The 19,481-nt window shown below is 40.6% G+C and overlaps 1 protein-coding gene across 1 annotated transcript in view; it reads left to right on the plus strand.

The window, feature by feature from the left end:
* The window catches only part of LOC116101065 (glycine N-acyltransferase-like protein), a 30,591-nt gene extending 21,514 nt beyond the window's left edge, over nucleotides 1–9,077 (plus strand). Inside the window, exons 5-7 of the mRNA XM_031384759.1 lie at nucleotides 3,853–3,979; nucleotides 4,796–4,970; nucleotides 8,174–9,077. Of these exons, the coding sequence (XP_031240619.1) occupies nucleotides 3,853–3,979; nucleotides 4,796–4,970; nucleotides 8,174–8,576 (705 nt within the window). The 3' untranslated portion in view covers nucleotides 8,577–9,077. The remainder of the gene's footprint in view (nucleotides 1–3,852; nucleotides 3,980–4,795; nucleotides 4,971–8,173) is intronic.
* Nucleotides 9,078–19,481: the final 10,404 nt, after the last annotated feature.

Genomic DNA, 19,481 nt, shown 5'->3' on the forward strand with positions numbered 1-19,481 from the left:
GAGGGAGAGGGCAGGTGATGGGAAGAACCTGGAGGGAGAGGGCAGGTGATGGGAAGAACCTGGAGGGAAAGGATAAAAGGGAGGGAGGGGAAATTGTAGATATATAATTTATATATTTGATATATACTAAAATATATGAAAGAAGAATTCAAAAATCATTTTTAATAAAAAATTTCAATCTTAAGATGAAGAGTAGATTTTAAAAATCAAAAGTACATGACCCAGGTATAGGGTGCATACAAGAGACTACACTCACTTTCAGAAAAAAATATACTGGATATGGACAGATATTAAAAAGTGGTCTATGTATATAGATACATATAAAGTAAATATTAACAAAGTAAGATTAACAGATATCAATTCAATAAGTGTAAAAAGCATCAATACCTTACCTTCAACAAGGAGTATACAGGTCAACAAGGCACAAAATGACTAAGGACACTCTACTTGGATTAAATTTTAGACAAAGCAGACCTAACGCACACCAAACTTCCCTTCCAACAACAGCAGAATATACATTTCCTCTAATACACATGAAAACACTCTCCATGATATTCCATACACTAAATTGAAATTATACTTAGAATAAGTCTAGACTATTCTGTTCTGAAAATAGATATTAACAAAGCAGTTGTAATGGGAAGTTCCTGACAAGTTTGTATGGAAACACAGATCTGCACAACTCCAAGCCAGACAAAACCCCAGCATGGAGAAGGAAAAGCAGACAAAATCCTCAGCCCTTATCAAGGATCTATGTGCAATCGATACTTCCTGGGAAAGGGGAAAACCCATTTTCTCTATTGGCATGTTATATTAACCATACTCCAGGACAGGGCCCTGGTACTTGCCCAAAACAAAACACACTCCATGTTTAGTTTTGTTTTGTATGCTTTTTGGGTTTGTTTTGGTCATCGTTTTCTCTTTTTTTTTGTTGTTGCTCATTTGTTTGTTTTGATTTTTATCCTTTTGTGTGGCTTTTTTTTTTTTTGAGAGGAGGGAAGGTGAGGGAGAGGGAAAGAGAGGAAGAGAAAGAGAGAGGGAGGAGAAAGAGAGAGGGAGAATGAAGTTGCATGACTGAGGATGTGAGAAAACTTTAGGAGGAGAAAGAATATAATGTATGTAAAACATATTCAATACAATATATAATATTGTATAAAAATTGTGTGACTACATACAAAATACATACAATATATCAAATATATGTACAGATTTTAAAAATATAAAAAAACACAAACAACAACAACAACAAAACCTAAGTAAGCCACAGCATAACAGTACCAGCAAATGGTTTATTGCTAAGCACTACAAAGAGTTCAGAAAGGATTAGAACTAGGACTTACTTTTTTATGTTATTTTGCTGTCTAGGCCAGTGTGGTCTGAAACTCATTGTGTATTGAAGCCAGTCCCTAAATTCTTCCTTCTCCAGTATCGGCCTCACAAGTTCTAGTATTACAGACATGCACCACCATGTACCATGCCTAGCTTATTACTATTTCCTACAAAATATAGACCCAAATGAATTCTTCTTCATATATTTTATGAGGTCACTATCACTTTTGTAGTTACAAAAGACAAGAAAATTGTTGGTCACTTTTCTATGAATATTAATGCAATATTTGATAAAATATTAACTATCTTGTGAGGCTGGCATGGTATATGCAAATGAGCAGATGTGGCCCATCACAGCATCACATGGTCATGTCGGTGGAAGAGACATTTTCTTGACAGAATTTATTACTCTTTTTGGCAAAACTTAACAGTCTACTTATAGGAGGAAAGTACCCCAACACAAATGTAGATCTGTCATTTGTCCTAGTTATCCCTCTTCTGGGCACATATAGAAATGAAATAAAGTCAGCAACCACTGCACGTATCTATACTGCTACATTTATTGTAGAAGTATTTGTATTACCTAAAATGTAGAAACAACCTCAGAACCCACAGATAGACAGATGGGCACAGATATCAATATACAGAACTGATTTTTGTATGAGAGTTCCTTAGCATTAAAAAGGATATCTTAGTATTTTCTAAACTATAGATTAACTGGGAAGACATTATGGTAAGCGAAATGGGCAGTCACAGAAAAAAAATCCTCTCAATGTTAAATTAAAAAAAAAATAAGATATATAGAAAGCAAAAGGGCGATTGAACTATGTAACTGATGTTGGTGAACAAGGAGATACACGCATAAGGCATCAAAGAGGCTCAACGATCTAATGTGCAACATAAAACTTAACTGCATTTTCTGTTAAATTACATGCTACTATTTCTAATGAAATAATATGAATTATGTGAGACAATAGGTCTGCTAATTGGCTTCAATATAATAGTAAATAATTTATTGTTATTTTTATCATTATTATGTATTTTCATATCGCATGTACCTTAAACATATACAATAGCACTTACTGTTTTAAAAAACCTCACCAAACAGCATACAATATAAATTTAAATTTACTCAAAATATAAAAATGGAATAACATTTGTTTTTCAAATGTGTTGATAAGATGGAGCATCAGTTGTAGTATTGCCTAGCTGCAAGGGCACTTCAGTGCAATATTTTCTGGCCAGCCTGCGCTAGCTGAATATTTGACCTTCAGTCCTTTCCTTTAGGTTCAAAAAAATTCCAGCTGTCATTTATAAACTTTGAGAAGAGTTTTTTGAATAAATTATGTTATGATTTTGCCAGAAGTATCCATTTTTTGATAAATGGTGCTTTGTGCTTTACAGTTTAAAGACATCATGTTTTATTTTTGTATGAGTTTAATGTGTATATATAAAAATCCAAATACAGAATCATCTTGTAGATTTTGATATTGTCATGTTAAAAATATATGTATGGGCTGGAGAGAAGGCTCAAGGGGTAAAATGTTTGCTGTGCCAGTTTGAGGACCTTGGGTTCAGATCCTTAGAAGCTTCATAAAGTTCTATACAGCAATGCATGTGTGTAATCCCAGCATGCTTACAGAGAGGTGGAACTTCGGAGACAGGGGAATTTCTGGAGTCTGAGAGGCAGTTAGACTTGCATTGGCATCAGCAAACAAATGTCCCTTTCTCAGTGTAGAAGGTGAGAAGTAGTCCCCAAAGATGCCCTCTGATCTCCATCCACACACCGCATTCCTGCTCAGACGTGCTGTACACACAGAGAGAAATAAAGCATGCGATTATTGTGAAGTTCTTCAGAACAAGAAGACTTGTTCTTACAAGGCCTTCGACCTTCTCACTTTTATTTTTTTTTCCTGAGTATTACTAACTTAGGGAAGAATGCTTCATAAGCCATCCTTAATTGATTTTAAATCACAATTTTACCTATACATAAAACATAATAAAGTTTAATAAAAGCATTCCCATAAATTGAGTGGAATTTTGACATGGTTTAGTGATATTAATAATTGAGGAGTGATGCTGGCATGTGAAGAAAACATCACTGTTTAGGTTTGATTCATGTGTTTGAAATTTCCAGAAAGGATGGGAAAGCAATTCCATCCCTGGCTGAAGCTAATGTCTGCTGAGGGAAGGGGAAGCCCATGTTCTTGTAGATGATCCTGCATCCATATGCATCTGGACAGCCCTAAATAGACTCAGTGGTAATTATATATATATATATATATATATATATATATATATATATATATATATATATATATATAAAGTCGGAGAGGAAATATATCAAGAGGTGTCTGGAGGAATTGGAGTGACAGTGAGCTGAATAAGACTAAATGTATTGTATATACATACATATGAAATTTTAATTATTAAGAATAATAAGACAAAGTATAATGAAATTTAAAATATTGATATTATATGATACAATCAACATTATTTATTCCATATTGCTCAACCAAATAGGAGATGTCAGATGACCTTGATCACTACACCAACACTTACCAGATCTATTCTAAAGATCCTAAGTACTGTTTGGAATTCCTTGGCACACCAGATGTCATCAACTGGAAACAACATCTGCAGATCCAAAGTAAGGGGACTGGAATGTGTGCTTGCTGCTGTGACCCTCTGTGTGCACAACTGTAGGATTACTCTCTATCCTGGTACCTCACTCTGCAACCTTTTTAAATTTCTTCAAACTTCCAAACCCCAACCTAATGAGCATTCCTTGGTCTGTCTTCCAAATCCTGTAGAGTAGAATCAGTTTCAAATATTGAAGACTATGGCATTGTTAGAAGAAACAGTGAACTAGGTACTTTTTGGTTAACTGAATGTATTTTGAAGATATATTCAGGAGCTCTGAGGACAACTAGATTGGAGGCAGGGGTTGGCCTCCAACATGTTTCTGGAACAAGAATGGTAGTTTATTGTGACATATACCTGCCAGGTCACCAAGGTTTAAATCTAATGTGGTTACAAGCATGCTCTCTGAAGTTAAAGCCACAAAGGACTTCCTGGTTCTGCCTCCGTGTTATGATTTTTGAGCAAACGACCTTTCCATTACTTAGTGTCTTCATATGTAAAAAAATTCTGATTATAAAAGACCCTAAAGTGTAGAATCAATGACAGGATTAAGTGAGGCATAAGATCAATGCCTGGGCATATAACATCTTCAAACAAGACTGGCTATTATTTGAATATGCTCCTTCTGTTCATGGGGACATAGTGGGAATTTTTAGTATTCTGCTGTACCTGAGAGAAAACATGTCCAGGGAATAACTTTAGGAATGGATTCACAAGAGCTACAATCAAGGCAAAGTTTTCTGATTAAAAGTTGTGTACATCTTTGGACCACTTCTTTGGCCTGCATGGACAGTTACTTATTGCCTGTTTCTATCCTTTCTAGGTTCACAATCCAACCTAAATGAAGCAATAATGGGCCTGGCAGTGGGTAAGATGGTCAAGGTCAAGAGAACACAATGCATTCTCTACATGATGCCCAAGACAGCAAAGAAACTGGTTCCTTTCCTGCTGCAGGATACAGAGCACTTAGATCAAGAATCTGGCAGACCCCGGGCTATGTGAGTTGGATTGAATATGTGTTGTTCCACCCAGATCTCTCACACAAGTTGCTCCCTAGCTTCTCTACCTACATAGCCCATTTCCAACATGACTTTTAAAAATATATATACCACAGATGGCGTGATCTGTCTCTGCAAATGCCACAAACAGTTCTTTGTTTTCAGGTTTTAACAGTTCTGTGTTTTCAGGATCTCTTTGGTCTGTGCATATGTGTGTGTTGATGTGTTTGTAAGTATGTGTACACACATGTGGAGGTGAAGGGACAACTTCAAGTGTTGTTTCCCTTGGCACCATCCAGCTTATGGTTTTGTGTCTTTGCTTTTGTGAGACAATGGCACGTACTGGGATTTGTGTGGTTCAGATAGGCTGTCAGGTCCAGGAATACAGCTATTTTCAGTTCCCTGGAGCTATGATTACAGACTTGTACTTCAATATCCAGTTTTTTACAAAAACATGAGGTCTGGGGATGAGACTGAAGACCCCATATTTTCTACGTAGCAAGCACTTAGTTGACTGAACTGTTCCCTAAGCCTATCACTCATTAATTCTCAGTTCATTGCAATGAAGTTCAAACTCACTTTGGTCCCTATAAGAAATTAACTCATCCCTTTTTGGACATCTATCCCTGTCCCACCAGAAGCACTGTCCTTCTGCAACCCGATCCTCATATGTTCACACATGGCTCTGGAAGAATGCATTCATTTTTGCTTGTATAAAATGTCATCCCTTCCAATATTTACACATTTTCCTCTCCTTTTTTGGCCATTGTTTCTCATAGTCTCATTTTCTTTTCTTTTTTAAAATTAATTAATTAATTATTATTTTCTTTATTTACATCATATGATATCTCCTTTCCCAGTTTCCCCTCAACCCCAAAAAGAAAATAAAAAACAAAAACAAAATCCTGTTCCCTCCCCCCAACCCTGCTCACCAACCCACCCTCTCCAGCTTCCTGGCCCTGGCATTCCCCTATGGGGCATAGAACCTTCACAGGACCAAGGGCCTCTCCTCCCACTGATGACCGATTAGGCCATTCTCTGCTATACATATGCTGCTGGAGCCATGAGTTCCATCATGTATATTCTTGGTTGGTAGTTTAGTCTCTGGGAGCTCTGAAGGTACTAGTTAGTTCATATTGTTGTTCATCCTAAGGGGCTGCAAACCCTTCAGCTCCTTGGGTCCTTTCTCTAGCTCCTTCATTGGGGAATCCTCATTTTATTTTCATTACGATTTCTTTTCAGAGAACACCATCAGAAGATACAATTATTATGAGACTTTTTTTTTCCTTTATTGTACTTTCATTAGCTAGAAACAGCCTATTTTAAATATATCTACCTACAAGTTGCTAGAAGCTGCCTACAATATTCAGAATTCCTTCAGGGCGAGAGTCTCAAGTAAGATGTGTCAGCAAAGGCACCGTGCGGTGGAAGGAGAGAACCAACTCTCACAAGTTGCCCTCTGATCTCCACACATGTGTCCCTAATAATAAATAAATAAATGTAAATTTTTAAAGAGCAAGAATCATTTTAGTATTGTTCAGGGAGAGATCCTCAACAAAATGTGCTACAATGTTGAGCATACAATGTGCTCAGTGTTACTTGTATGTATGTGATTTCAGAGCTGACCAGTTGCTGGTAGATAACTCTATTAAGAGGCTCATTGCCGGGAAGACTCTCCTGCTCTTAGCGTTCCTTAGTTGCCTGTAGTTTGTTTGTTTTCTGAGACAAGGTTTCTCTGTGTACTGATTCTGGCTGTACCTGGAACTCTATTTGTAGACAAGGCTGGCCTCAAATTCACAGAAGCCCCCCTGTCTCTGACTCTCAAGTTCTGGGATTAAAAATGTGCAGCAACTATGCCTGGTTACCTGTAGTTCTTTAAAAGTGTCGCCCCATGAGCTTTTTCCCTTTCTATGTTAGCATGTCAGTTGATGTTAGTTCTTAATAAATATGTGTTTAGTTGATCTACTTCAAAGAGAAAATGATTTCCAATTAAAAACAATGTATGTATTTTCCCTGTTGGTTTCTAGAATAGCACAGAGCAGCACTAAAATCTGATGGTGGGAACTTGATGTACAGATGCTCCATCTCACAGGCCCTATGGTTCAGTGTGCCTGGAAGAACTTTGCTCACACTTTGAAGGGCATTGAAGCCTGGAAAGCACCTTCTCATCCATAGTAGCACTGTTTCTCAGGGGATAGTTGGAAATCTCTGGCTTTATTTTATGGTTCACAACAGAAAGTAGTCTCTTATGGTGGGAGTGGATTGCTCACCATGAGGATGATGAAGGGTGTTACTGTGACCAGAGTCTGGATCTCTGGTTAAGCATCCTGAGTAGAGTATCTCACTGACAGGGTCCTCTCCCTTTAATATACATAAAAGGACCTGTCTGTGTACCACATTGTTGACCGTTTGGACTTTTTCTTTGCCTTGTATTCAATATGGCAAAGGACTCTCAGAAACAAGTATTGAAGACTTAATGCTACGAGGTTTGGGGAGAAGGCTTAGACTGTTAAAGTACCTGATATGCAATTCTGAAAATTGGAGTTATTGGAGTTGAGATTCCCCAGAATATTCATGAAAAGCCAGTGCTGCTGTGGTGAAGTAAAAGCTATCACCAGGATCACTGGACAGCTAATGAATTGATGAGCTCAAACTTAGTGAGGCTGAACAAGACAGCAAAAAGCTCCCAACATCTTCACACACACACACACACACACACACACACACACACACACACACACAATTTCATGATCTTGCTTTGCCGATTGCTAGTATGTGCTTTTGCGTACTTATTTTCTATCTGTCCATGTTTCCTATTCTTATGATGTCATCTGCTCTATTTCCTGGGGGGGGGGGTAAGTGAGTCACAGCAATGTTGAGAACAGCTTAGAGTTTTTACAAAGATTTAATATCTTTTGTGGTTCTCTTCTGGGTACTTGTAAGACAAAACATTTTATAATACTAATTTCTGTCTTTTGATTACAATGTCTACTAGCCATCCCTTCTAAAGAGGATAATGTGATAGCAGAAAGGCATTAAGATAGATTAGCTGCCTACTCTCACAAGGCTAGCTAGACGGTGCTGAGCTGATGCGTACTACTACTAGTGCTCTCATGCCTCACAGTAGACTTTTGTGGGGAGGAACAAATATTTCACACTGTATATAATATTTAGGGCTGCTCTTTTTCTTTTTCTCCCCTCAGTGACCAAAAAATGTTTAAACTCTCATCACTGGAAGTTACCCACGCTCCCTTGGTGGATAAATTCTGGCAGTTTGGTGGTAATGAGAGGAGCCAGAGATTCATTGAGCATTGTATCCAGATCTTTCCTAGCTCATGTCTCCTGGGACCTGAAGGGACTCCTGTGTCCTGGGCTCTGATGGATCAAACTGGAGAAATGCGAATGGCGGGCACGGTGCCTGATTACCGGGCACAAGGCCTTATCTCCTACATCACTTATGCTCAGACTCTGGCTATGGAGAAGCGTGGCTACCCTGTGTATAATCATACAGATCAAGCCAACAAAGTCATACAGAAAATGAGTCATACTCTACACCATGTCACCATGCCCTGTGACTGGAATCAATGGAATTGTGTACCTCTGTGATTCTGGTGCTCAACACACGACTGTGTTGAATGGGCCATAATAAATCTGGAGGATTTGAAGGTGGTCATAGAGAAAATACAGATTGTAATGAACAATAAAAGAGTGGGCATTGCTTGGGCTCTGGGGAAGCAGTGTGACTAGTCAACACTATACCATAGTCCTTACCCTCATATTACCTTTTATATCCAGCAGAGCTGTAATGGCCAGACATCTCTGCTGAGCCACCATCTTTGTTCGGTTTTCTATGTTCTAGATATCAGTGACTCATGTTTTCAGCTGCACATTACTACCCCCATGTGGATTATTGCCCATGATCAGTTTTGTCGTGATGTGGTGTTGATGTGTGACTAGTGTATGCTTTTCTCCAGCACTCCTTTGTTTAGGAGTTAGGATACTTCTCATCAACAGGTACTTTGAAATGATCACTTCACTGGAAGTTCTTTGATCTCTGCTTAATGCCAAATAATACATGGATAAATACATGATAGTAGTTTGATGATACTTGGAAAATTTATTTTACATGTTAAACATGTACAACATGAGGCTTTGGAAGTACTGGTAGATAGTTTTCTACAATGAAACCAAGTCACAGATCCATCACCTCAGATATTTACCGTATTTTGATTTGGCATTAAGAGCAGCTAAAAAACCTCATTTAGTATTAATCTCATACAGTTCAATGTCATTATGATCTTCATTTTATAAGTAGATCTCTAGATTTCCTTATTAACATGTCTAATGATACACATATTCTCCAACCTCATCCTTTACCTTGGTGACTAGCAGTTTGTTGTTTTAAATTCAAAATGTAGCTGAATTTGTGTTTGTTTTTTTTGCCTAGCTTGTGTCATAGAGCTTATCTCAGATAGCTTGTCTCATCACCCGTGTCCATTTACTTTATGGAAAATGGTAGGAACCAGTTCTTGTAAAAGATATTATTACATTGTGATATATAATTTTCATGCCACAGTTTCTTTACCCATTTGTCCTTCAGCAGACATTTAAGTTACTTCCCTAGCTTGGCCATTTATGAACAAAACCACCGGGAGTTTGTTTTAATGAAATAATTGTCTTCATTGTATACATATTCCAAACAAGGATTTGTAGATAACTTGGTAGTTCTGTTTTTTTTCTTTATTTATTTTTGTTTCTATTTATTCACTTTACATCCTGATCCCAGCCCCTTCCTTCCTTTCCTCCCAGTTCAGCCTTCACACTCCCCTCTCCCAATTCTTCCCCTTCTCCTGAGAGAAAAGCCCCCCCCCCCAACAGGTATCAACCGCCCTGTTATATCAAGTCACAACAGGACTAAGTGCATCCTCTCCCACTGAGGCCAGACAATGCAGCCTAGCTAGGGGAAAGGGATCCAAAGGCAATAGTGTCAGAGACAACCCCAACTCCAACTGTTAGGGGACCCACATAAAGACCACATTGTTCATTGCAACAAATATGTAGAGGGTCTAGGTCCAGCCTCTGCATGCTCTTTGGTTGGCAGTTAGTTTCTGTGAGCCACCCATGGTCACAGGTTAGTTGACTCTGTAGGCCTTTTTGTGGTGTCCTACATTTCACTAGCTTCCTCAATATGTCTCCCAACTCTTCCACAAGACTACCCAAGCTCTCCATGATGTTTGGTGGTGGGTCTCTGTCTGTTTCCATCCACTGCTGAATGAAACCTCTCAGGAGAGAGTTATGCTAGGCTCCTGTCTACAAGCATAGCTATATTATCATTAATAGTGTTAAGGGTTCTCTTTCTCCTATGGGATGGGTCTCAAATTGAGCCAGTCATTGATTGCCTATTCCCTTAAATTCTGCTTCATCCTTATCCCTGTACGTTTTGTAGGAGGCCAAATTCTGGGTCAAAGGTTTTGTGGGTGGGTTGATGTCCCCCTCCTTCCACTGGAAGTCCCACTTAGCTGTAGGACTCCATATTCCCTACTGTCTCCATATTCAGTCTCCATATTCCCTACTGCAAGGAGTCTCAGCGAGGGACACCCATCGACTCCTGGGAACCTCCTCCTATCCCAAGTAACTTGCTAGTCTCAGAGATGCTCCCCACCAATTTCCACTAGTTATCTAAGTCACTCCCCCCCCCCCCCCCCCCCCCCCCCCCGCTTCCCCACATATGGTCCCCACCCCAGTTCTCCCCATCCCCTTCCTCTAGTCCCAGGTCTCTCTTTCCATATTTTTCTGATATCTATTTAATTTCCCCCTCTGAGTGACATTCAATCATCCTACCTTGGGCCCTCCTTGTTACTTAGCTTCTTTTGGTTTTCTTTAGGTTACTTAGCTTCTGTGGATTGTAGCATAGTTATCCTGTTCTTTATGGCTCACTTATAAGTGAGTAGACACTATGCATGTCTTTCTGGGTCTCAGTTACCTCACTCAGGATGATATTTTCCAGTTCCACCCATTTACCTGCAGATTTTATGATGTCCTTGTTCTTAATAGGTGAGTATCGCATTGTGTCAATGTACCATATTTTCTTTTTTTAATGGATATTTTATTTATTTACATTTCAAATGTTATCCCCTTTCCCAGTTCCCCCTCTGAAAACCCCCTACTGCGTACCCTATCCCCCTCCTCCTGCTTCTGTGAAGGTGCTCCCCCTCCTACCCACCCACTCCTGCCTCCCTATCCTGGCATTCCCCTACATGGGGGCATTGAGTCTTCACAGGACCAAGGGTCTCTCCTCCCATTAATGCCCAACAAGGCCATCCTTTGCTACATGTGCGGCTGAAGCCATGGGTCACTCTATGTGTAATCTTTGGTTGGATTCCATATTTTCTTTATTCTTGTTGGTTTTTTGGTTGAGGGATATCTGGATTATTTCCAGTTTCTGGCTATTACACTATGTCCATAGTGAAGCAAGTATCCTTGGGGTATGGTGGAGCATCTTTTGTGTATATGCCCAGGAGTGGTTGGATCTAGAGGTAGAACTATGCTCAGTTTTCTCAGAAACTGCCAAATTGATTTCCAAAGTGGTTGTACAAGCTTGCACTACCATGAGCAATGCAGAAGTATTCGCCTTGCTCCAAATCCTTGCCAGCATATGCTATCACTTGAGTTTTTGATCTTAATCATTCTGACTGGTATTGAATGTAATCTCAGAGTCATTTTGATTTGCATTTCCCTGATGACTAAGGATGTTGAATATTTATTTAAGTGCTTCTAGGCCATTTGAGATTCCTGTGTTGATCAATCACAAAAGAACACACATGGTATGTACTCTCTGATAAGTGGATATTAGTGTAGAAGCTCGGAATACCCAAAATACAATCCACAAACCACAGGAAACTCAAGAAAAAGGAAGACCAAAGTGTGGATACTTTGTTCCTTCTTAAAAGGGAGAACAAAATACCCATGGAAGGAGTTGCAGAGACAAACTATGGAGCAGAGACTGCTCCACTTGGGAATCCTTCCCATATTCAATCATCAAATCTAGGCTATTGTGGATATCAGCAAGTGCTGGCTGATGGTAGCCTGATATAGCTGTCTCCTGAGAGGCACTGGCAGTATCCCACTAATACAGAAGTAGAAGCTCATAACCATCCATTGAGCTAAGTACACCCTGAGTACAGGGTCCCCAATGAAAGAGCTAGAGAAAGGACCCAAGAAGCTGAAGGGGTTTGCAACCCCTTAGGACAAACAACAATATGAACTAACTAGTACCCTCAGAGCTCCCAGGGACTAAACTGCCATGGACTGGGTTTGCTGCCGGAATCCCTTGTTACATGGGATGAGGAGAGTTCTGGTCAGGTGGGCAAAAAATTCAGCAGATGACAAACAGAGTTGACACAAGGAAGTGCTGAATCTGAGTGTATTTCTCAAAAATGGCATCAGACTTTTACAGTCATTACAAAAGAGAAAAGAAAAATCTGACAGCTCAGAGGTCGAGGTACATCTGAGGCCATCTAAAACACACTGGGTCTAAAGCAACCACCTCTTCTGGACAGGCACTGCATCTCCCAGGCTGGAGCGCTCTGGGCCTGGGATGGGGGGTGGGAGTGCTGCGTACCGCATGAGGCTTGAAGCTCAAATGCTCTGTCTTAAATTTTTTTTTTTTTTGGTTTTTCGAGACAGGGTTTCTCTGAGTAGCCCTGGCTGTCCTGGAATTCACTCTGTAGACCAGGCTGGCCTCGAACTCAGAAATCCACCTGCCTCTGCCTCCCAAGTGCTGGGATTAAAGGCGTGCACCACCACCACCCGGCATCTGTCTTAAATCTTGAATGCTGTCACACACACTGTCTCTCTCTCTCTCACACACACACACTTGGCTCAAGGTCCCATCCATCCTTAGTAAAAGGCCCACTATGCTAATCTTCTGGGCTAGTAGAGACATGTCCCGTTCTTTCTAATTCCTAAGAGTGGCTCAGCTGCCCTATGTGACTGAGAATGAGGATTCTACTTGACCTTGCCCTGGGATAAACAACTCCCATTTTGTAAACTTCAATGCTCTACCCCCTTTACTATCTCCCTAATGCTGAAGGCAATTAGTCTGCATGAGTAACATTCTTTATGAAATTCCAAGCCAGGGTTTGGCTAAGATGTTGGAACATTGGTAAAGGTCAGAGAGAATGTCCAATTTTGTTTAGCTATAGTAAATCATATCTTGGTGGGCACCTAGCACTTGAGTTTGCAAGGGCATATCTGGGCTACCTCTGAGTTAGGGAACGCCACAAATGAATTCCAAGAGACTGGCTTCTTTTGAAGCTTTTGCCTCTGGTCTGTGGCCAAGCTTATGGGCTCGTCACAAGACTTCATTGGAGTAGGCGTGGTACTAAACCACAAACCAAAGAGTACACTTGGTGGGACTAATGGCTCCAGCAGCATATTTATAGCAGAGGATGGCTTAATTGGTCATCAGTGAGAGGAGAGGCCCTTGGTCCTATGAAGGTTCTATGCCCCAGTGTAGGGGAATGCCAGGGCTTGGAAGCAGGAGAGGGTGGGTTGTTAAGCAGGGGGAGGGGAGAGGGAACAGGGTTTTTTTATTATTATTATTTTCTTTTTTTTTTCTTCTTTTTTTTCTGGAGGGGAAACTGGGAAAGGAGATATCATATGACATGTACATAAAGAAAATATCTAATAAAAAAAAGAAAAATTCCTGTGTTAAGTATTCTCAATTTAGCTCTGTACCCCATTTTGGGTTATTTGGTTTGTTGTTGTCTAGTTTCTTGAATTCTTTATATATTTTGGATATTAGCCCTTTGTCAGATGTTGGGTTAGGGAACATCTTTTTTCAATCTACAACCTACCATTTGTCCTATTGATGGTGTCCTTTACTTTACAGAAGCTTTGCAGTTTCATGAGGCCATTGGTGTACTGTTCAGGAAGATGTCTCCTGTACCATTAGTTGGAGGCTATTCCCCACTTTCTTTTCTAATAGATTCTATGTATCCCGTTTTATGTTGAGGTCCTTGATTCACTTGGTCTTGTTTTGTGCCGGGTAATAAATATGGATCTACTGTATTCTTGTACATGGATACATCCAGTTAGTTAAACAAGCACTATTTGTTGAAGATGCTTTCATTTTTCCACTGGATGATTTTGGCTTCTTTGTTGAAAATCAAGTGACCATAGGTGTATGGGTCTATTTCTGGGTCTTCAATTCTATTCCATTGATCAACATGTCTGTTTTTATGCCAATACCATGTGATTTTAATTACTATTTCTCTGCAGTATTGCTTGAAATCAATGAATCAGTGATGATTATACTCCTGAAGTTATTTTATTATAAAAGAACGTTTTTACTAACTGAGATCAAGAGGATAGAAATTGGAAAGGAAGAAGTCAAAGTATGGCTATTTGCAGTTGATATGATAGTATTGAAAGGCTAGAGAATCTTAGAATTTAAAATGAGGGCATTTAATAGAAATGTATGTATAATGTGTAGCCTTTACCTAAAAGGGGGCATGGAAAACCTCTGTATCAAGCCAAAAACGAGAAGTAGGTAGTTCCAGGAACTTGGCTAACTCAGAGCCTCAGGGCTCTGGTTCCTGATACCTGCCCCTCCTGAATGATCCACAATTAGGGTGGAACTAGGAATGAAGGTCTACTGGTTTATGAGACTCTCCACCCTGTCGACTGGTAGATGAAGATTATATTCCTAAAATGAATATGTTCCCCTCCCTAACTGAATACCTTGGGTTGGGTCCCTCTGAAATTTTCTAATGTTTTTATGTTATGTTTCCTTGGTAACCCTCTCCCTGCCCCCAGCTTGTGATCTTTCCCTTTAAATAACCCTCACTTCTTGTGTTCGGGGTCGAACTCCTCTGGCCAACATGGTCACGAGATCAACCCTGGTACTGGCCTATCCCAAATAAACCTCATGTGATTGTAGCAAGTTCAGTCTCTTGTGAGTTATTGCGTGGTTGCATCATCCCGAGACTTGAGTAAGGATCTCCTCAGTTCTGGGGGGGTCTTTCATTTGGGGGCTCGTCCGGGATTTACGACCACCCTTGATTCTCTGAAGACCCCTTGGAGGTGAGTTCCTACATGTGATCTGTCTGTCTGTCTTTGTGTTTTTCATTTGTCTAGAAACTGCTTGCATGTTTTACAACCTGTGAATTTGTAATGAAAGACCCCTGGGGGAGACCCCCACTCAAATCTCGGGAGGACGTGCACCCAAGGAATCACGAGAGACCATCTTGATGTAATTACAAGAGGTATTTTTAATTTCAGGGTGCTCTGGTTCGGCACCACACCTATCTCACGCAGGAGATAGTGGAGCCGACCACGAGGCTTGAAAGTTAGGGGTTTATATAGGGAAAAGGTCTGAGGGAACAAAGGGATCAGTGTGGTCATACATGATTGGCTAGTTCAAATATTAACTATTATGTGCAGAACAGAGTGGAAAATTCCTAAAGTTGGTGTTAATCTGAGTCAACAGAGCATCTGACCTTAAACCATATCTAAGAAGACCAGATGGTCCATTACTTAGTGTTTGCCAGACACGTCCTTGTAGGCCTGGGCTCTGGACATGTCCTCGTTTGCCTAGACATGTTTTCTTCTATGTTTATAGTTTTATGTCTTCTTGACCTGCCAGTTCTTATGATATCTAACAACTTGCTTGCTCCTTCCCAGGCCTATGTGGGCCAGCTTGTGATGGATTCTTAGGCCCATAACTTTTCTTCCTAGTCAGCACAGGTCTAAAGCTTTACTTTTTCCTTTCAGTAGTTAGCTGCTTCCCGAGATGGCAAGGTTTATAGATGGCAGGGTTTATTTGTAGAGTTTATTTTCAGTCAGCGACTCCCTGCCCTCCGTGAGGAGGAAAGGAGGCTGGTCAACAGACGTGTCAGGACCACTGACTAGTACCCTGGGAGAAGTCCCAGATTGGGGGTCCTTGGGGACGCCCAGGAGGAACCCCATGGGAAGCCAGAGAAGAAACATTAACACTCGAGGGGAGTGTGGGTCTGTTCTCCAGGACATCAAACCTGTTCGATTGGCTCCGCTTGGGCTGCTCTTGTTGTGTTACTCTTTGTCTGATTTTCTGTGTTGTGTTTTGTGATTTTTGTCTCCCTTGTGACTTCGATGGGACGGATGGTAACTCTGATGTTGGCTCCCTGGACAGAGGTTAGGGACATTTCAGTTCAGGTGAAATAAGGACCTTGGTAAATTTTCGGCTGTCTGTTTTTCTGAAGTAAGGTTGGCACTCTCGATTGAGATGAGTCTTTTTGTGTGTATTTTGTGACCAGTCCATCTCGGCAGCCATGGCAGGCACTCTGTGATTTGGCTTTGATTACCTGTGTACCTGATGTTTGTTACTGGGCCCAGTTGTCTTTCTCAGTGTCATGGACCTGAAAAGGTGGATGTCTGTGTGGTGACTGATTCTGTGTGTGTGTGTTTGGACCTTGGACTGACGACTTACACCCCCCTGACTGATGGACGGTGTTGGAGCTAGGGCCGCTGCTGCTGGGTCTTTGGGCTGCTCTTGGGGGAACCGGGAATAAAAAAATGGTGTCTGCAGGAATCCCATGGTCCGGGGTTTCCTGAGAGGGCAGTCAAAATCTGCCCCACAGTTGCCAAAGTGTTGGAAGTAGGGGCTGGGTCCCAGGTGCTTCAGTTCCAGTTCTTTCCAGGCTAGATCCAGATCCCTGGCCTTTTCCCCATCTAGGCTGGTCACCCAGATGGCGACACCAGCCTCAATCCTAGACACACGGGCTCTAGTGGAAGCTGAGGCAGAAAGGTTCTGCCTGTGGAGCTGGCTCTGGGGAACGCCCAGCAGCCGACCAGCGGCACCAAGCCATGCGGGCTGCTGGAGAGCCCAGCAGCCGACCAGCGGCACCAAGCCATGCGGGCTGCTGGAGACGAATTTGAGACCTGCTTCCACCCGTACCATCTCTGACTTGCTGCTCAGCTACATGACCCCAAGCTCAGCCCAGCAACGCTTCTCCCAAGTATCCCACAAACTTTTCCAAGGGGGCCTCAACTGGGGCCGTCTTGTGACATTTTTTGTCTTTGGGGCTGTCTTATGTGCTGAGAGTGTTAACAAAGCAATAGAGCCATTGGTGGGAAAAGTGCAGGATTAAATGGTGGTCTACCTGGAGACAGACCTGAATAACTGGGTCTACAGTAGTGGGGACTGGGCAGAATCCACAGCTCTATACCGAGACGGGGTCCTGGAGGAGGCATGTCTGCGAGAGGGACAGCTGCTGCTTTGAAGCCCAAGGCTTCCGCTGACATGGGTTCCAAGGTGAGGCTTGGCCAGAGAGCAGGGCACAGCAGTCAGGGACCCCTTAACAACCAAGTAGGTTTTTACAAAATAGATTAATTGGGTTGAAATATTGTCTTTACCATCTGGTTTAAAAATTATTGAATTGGTACTTTGTAAACTGTGTTGATTGAATATTACAACCTTGAGAGTTATGCTTTGCTTATCATGTGGTGGGCACTGTTTAGATAAATGATTGTTGTTCCGTGTTTCATGATTGAAGAAAAAAATGGTTAAAACTTTGGTTTAGCTTAACTTATTTAAAAGACAGTCTTAATTTGTATAGCAGAGACAGATAAGCCATTGTGCTGCGGCCAGAAGTTAAGCACAGTTGAAAAAGAGCTGATAGAAGCTGACTGAGTGTCTGCCTGCACGAGCCACTCTTAAAGGGGACAACAGCTTTTTGCATGTAATATTGGAAACAGAGAATTAGCTTAAAATTGGTAACTCAGGGTTGGAGTCATGTTAAGCGACAACATGTGGCATGAGCCGACCCAGGAAAACAGGTCTTCACGGGCGATATTTTATGTAATTCTTACCCCTTATAAATATAGTGAGGCCAAGGGTGAGGCCTGGACCAGAGATAAGATTTAAAACGATGTTTTTTTGTTGTATTCAAAATTGCACTGTCATGCATTCATATGTAAGAATTGGCAGCTAAGCTTTGTAATGTGATAGTAATGCTTTGATATTGATTTTAAAGAAAATGGAATGTTTAAAACTGGGTTTTGTTTAAATTATGGCTATACCTTAACATTATAAGAATTAAAAAAGGTGTAGAGTCTAGTAAAGTAGAGACAAGTGATGAGCAGTCTGGAGACAAATAAAGAGTTAGTTTGCCTTGGAACTAAAGGAAATAGAAAAATAATCCAAATTCTATTGAAACATAGTAGTAATGCTAAACTGCTAGCAGCTTTGCCCTTAGAGTAAACAAGCTTAAAAAGAAAACCTAGAACAGCTGTGGCTGTTGCTGGGAGAAGGCTGTTTTGCACCTATGATTGTCTGTCTCACTGAGCCAGTGGGAGATGCCTTCCCTGCTGGTCCCTGGTCAAATGCACCCGTCCAATGGTGCACTCATAGCATTTAGCAAAATAAGGAGTTTTATCTTGTCATTTATATGACAAATAGAGACAGACTTTTTCTTATTTGGAGACTTTGTGGCACTGGGAACCCAAATACCACCCAGGAAGATTTCTTTATATTGATGATTAAGGGTTTTGTTTTTGTGTTTTTGAGAAAAGATGTTTGAAGTATTTACTGAATTTGTTTTGAGATTCATATGTTGCAGAAATGTATACCCTTGGTAAATCCCTTCATCAGACATGCTAAACTTGCCTGCTTGAACTCCTGGTGTCCTGAACTTCAGCCTGATCCAGTTAAGACACAGAAGACTAATTCTGTTTTTCCTTCCCCACCCCTCTTTTATATCTACACCCCCGTTCAGCTTGAAGAAGTTATGATGAGTCGTCTACCCAGTTCCCTGGGCTTTGGGGCTAGAAAGGGTTGTTAATGGTTATATTTGAAATAGAGAAGAAATAGCCAGATTTAATTGTATAGCTATAGAAAGCCTTATAATTTGTTACTGAGTTAAATTATTATGTTCCTATTTGGTACAAAATCAATGTTATCTTTCATAAAACGACCTTCTGATAATATTTACCCTGTACTGAAAGTGATTTAATTGGTGTAAAGGTACTTTAAACTAGAAACATTGTGTGACTAGAATTTAGTCAAGTATTTGAGTATTTCTTCAGATACACAGCTTATTCTCAGAAAGTTTGCTTTGGTGTTTATATTATTAGTTTTGAGTTTTGTATACTATATTTGCAGTAGTGATTGGTAAAAGTTGAGGCTTGTGTTATAAATCATTTACATCTTAAACTAGTATGCAAGAAATAAGTAAGAGCTTTTAAGTTTAGAATTTATTGTTAAGACTGAGTGTACAATGATATTCTTATTGACTGTGAGGTGTAGCTAATACAGTTCTGTTGTATACATTTCAAGATCAAAAGATGAAGTTTTCTATATTCACTTAAGAGATTTCTGGTTTCAGTATTTCCCTGGTAGACAAGGCTTAGAACCAGTCCTTTTTTTACTGCTATTATAGACAGATCTTGAGATGTCTAGACTTGTGAGTTTAGGGCCAAATTAGCAAATTCATGGCTCTGAGTTTATTATTAGGGTGATTTCAAGAAAAA

The sequence above is a fragment of the Mastomys coucha genome, unplaced genomic scaffold, assembly GCF_008632895.1.
Source record: "Mastomys coucha isolate ucsf_1 unplaced genomic scaffold, UCSF_Mcou_1 pScaffold21, whole genome shotgun sequence".
Taxonomy (NCBI): domain Eukaryota; kingdom Metazoa; phylum Chordata; class Mammalia; order Rodentia; family Muridae; genus Mastomys; species Mastomys coucha.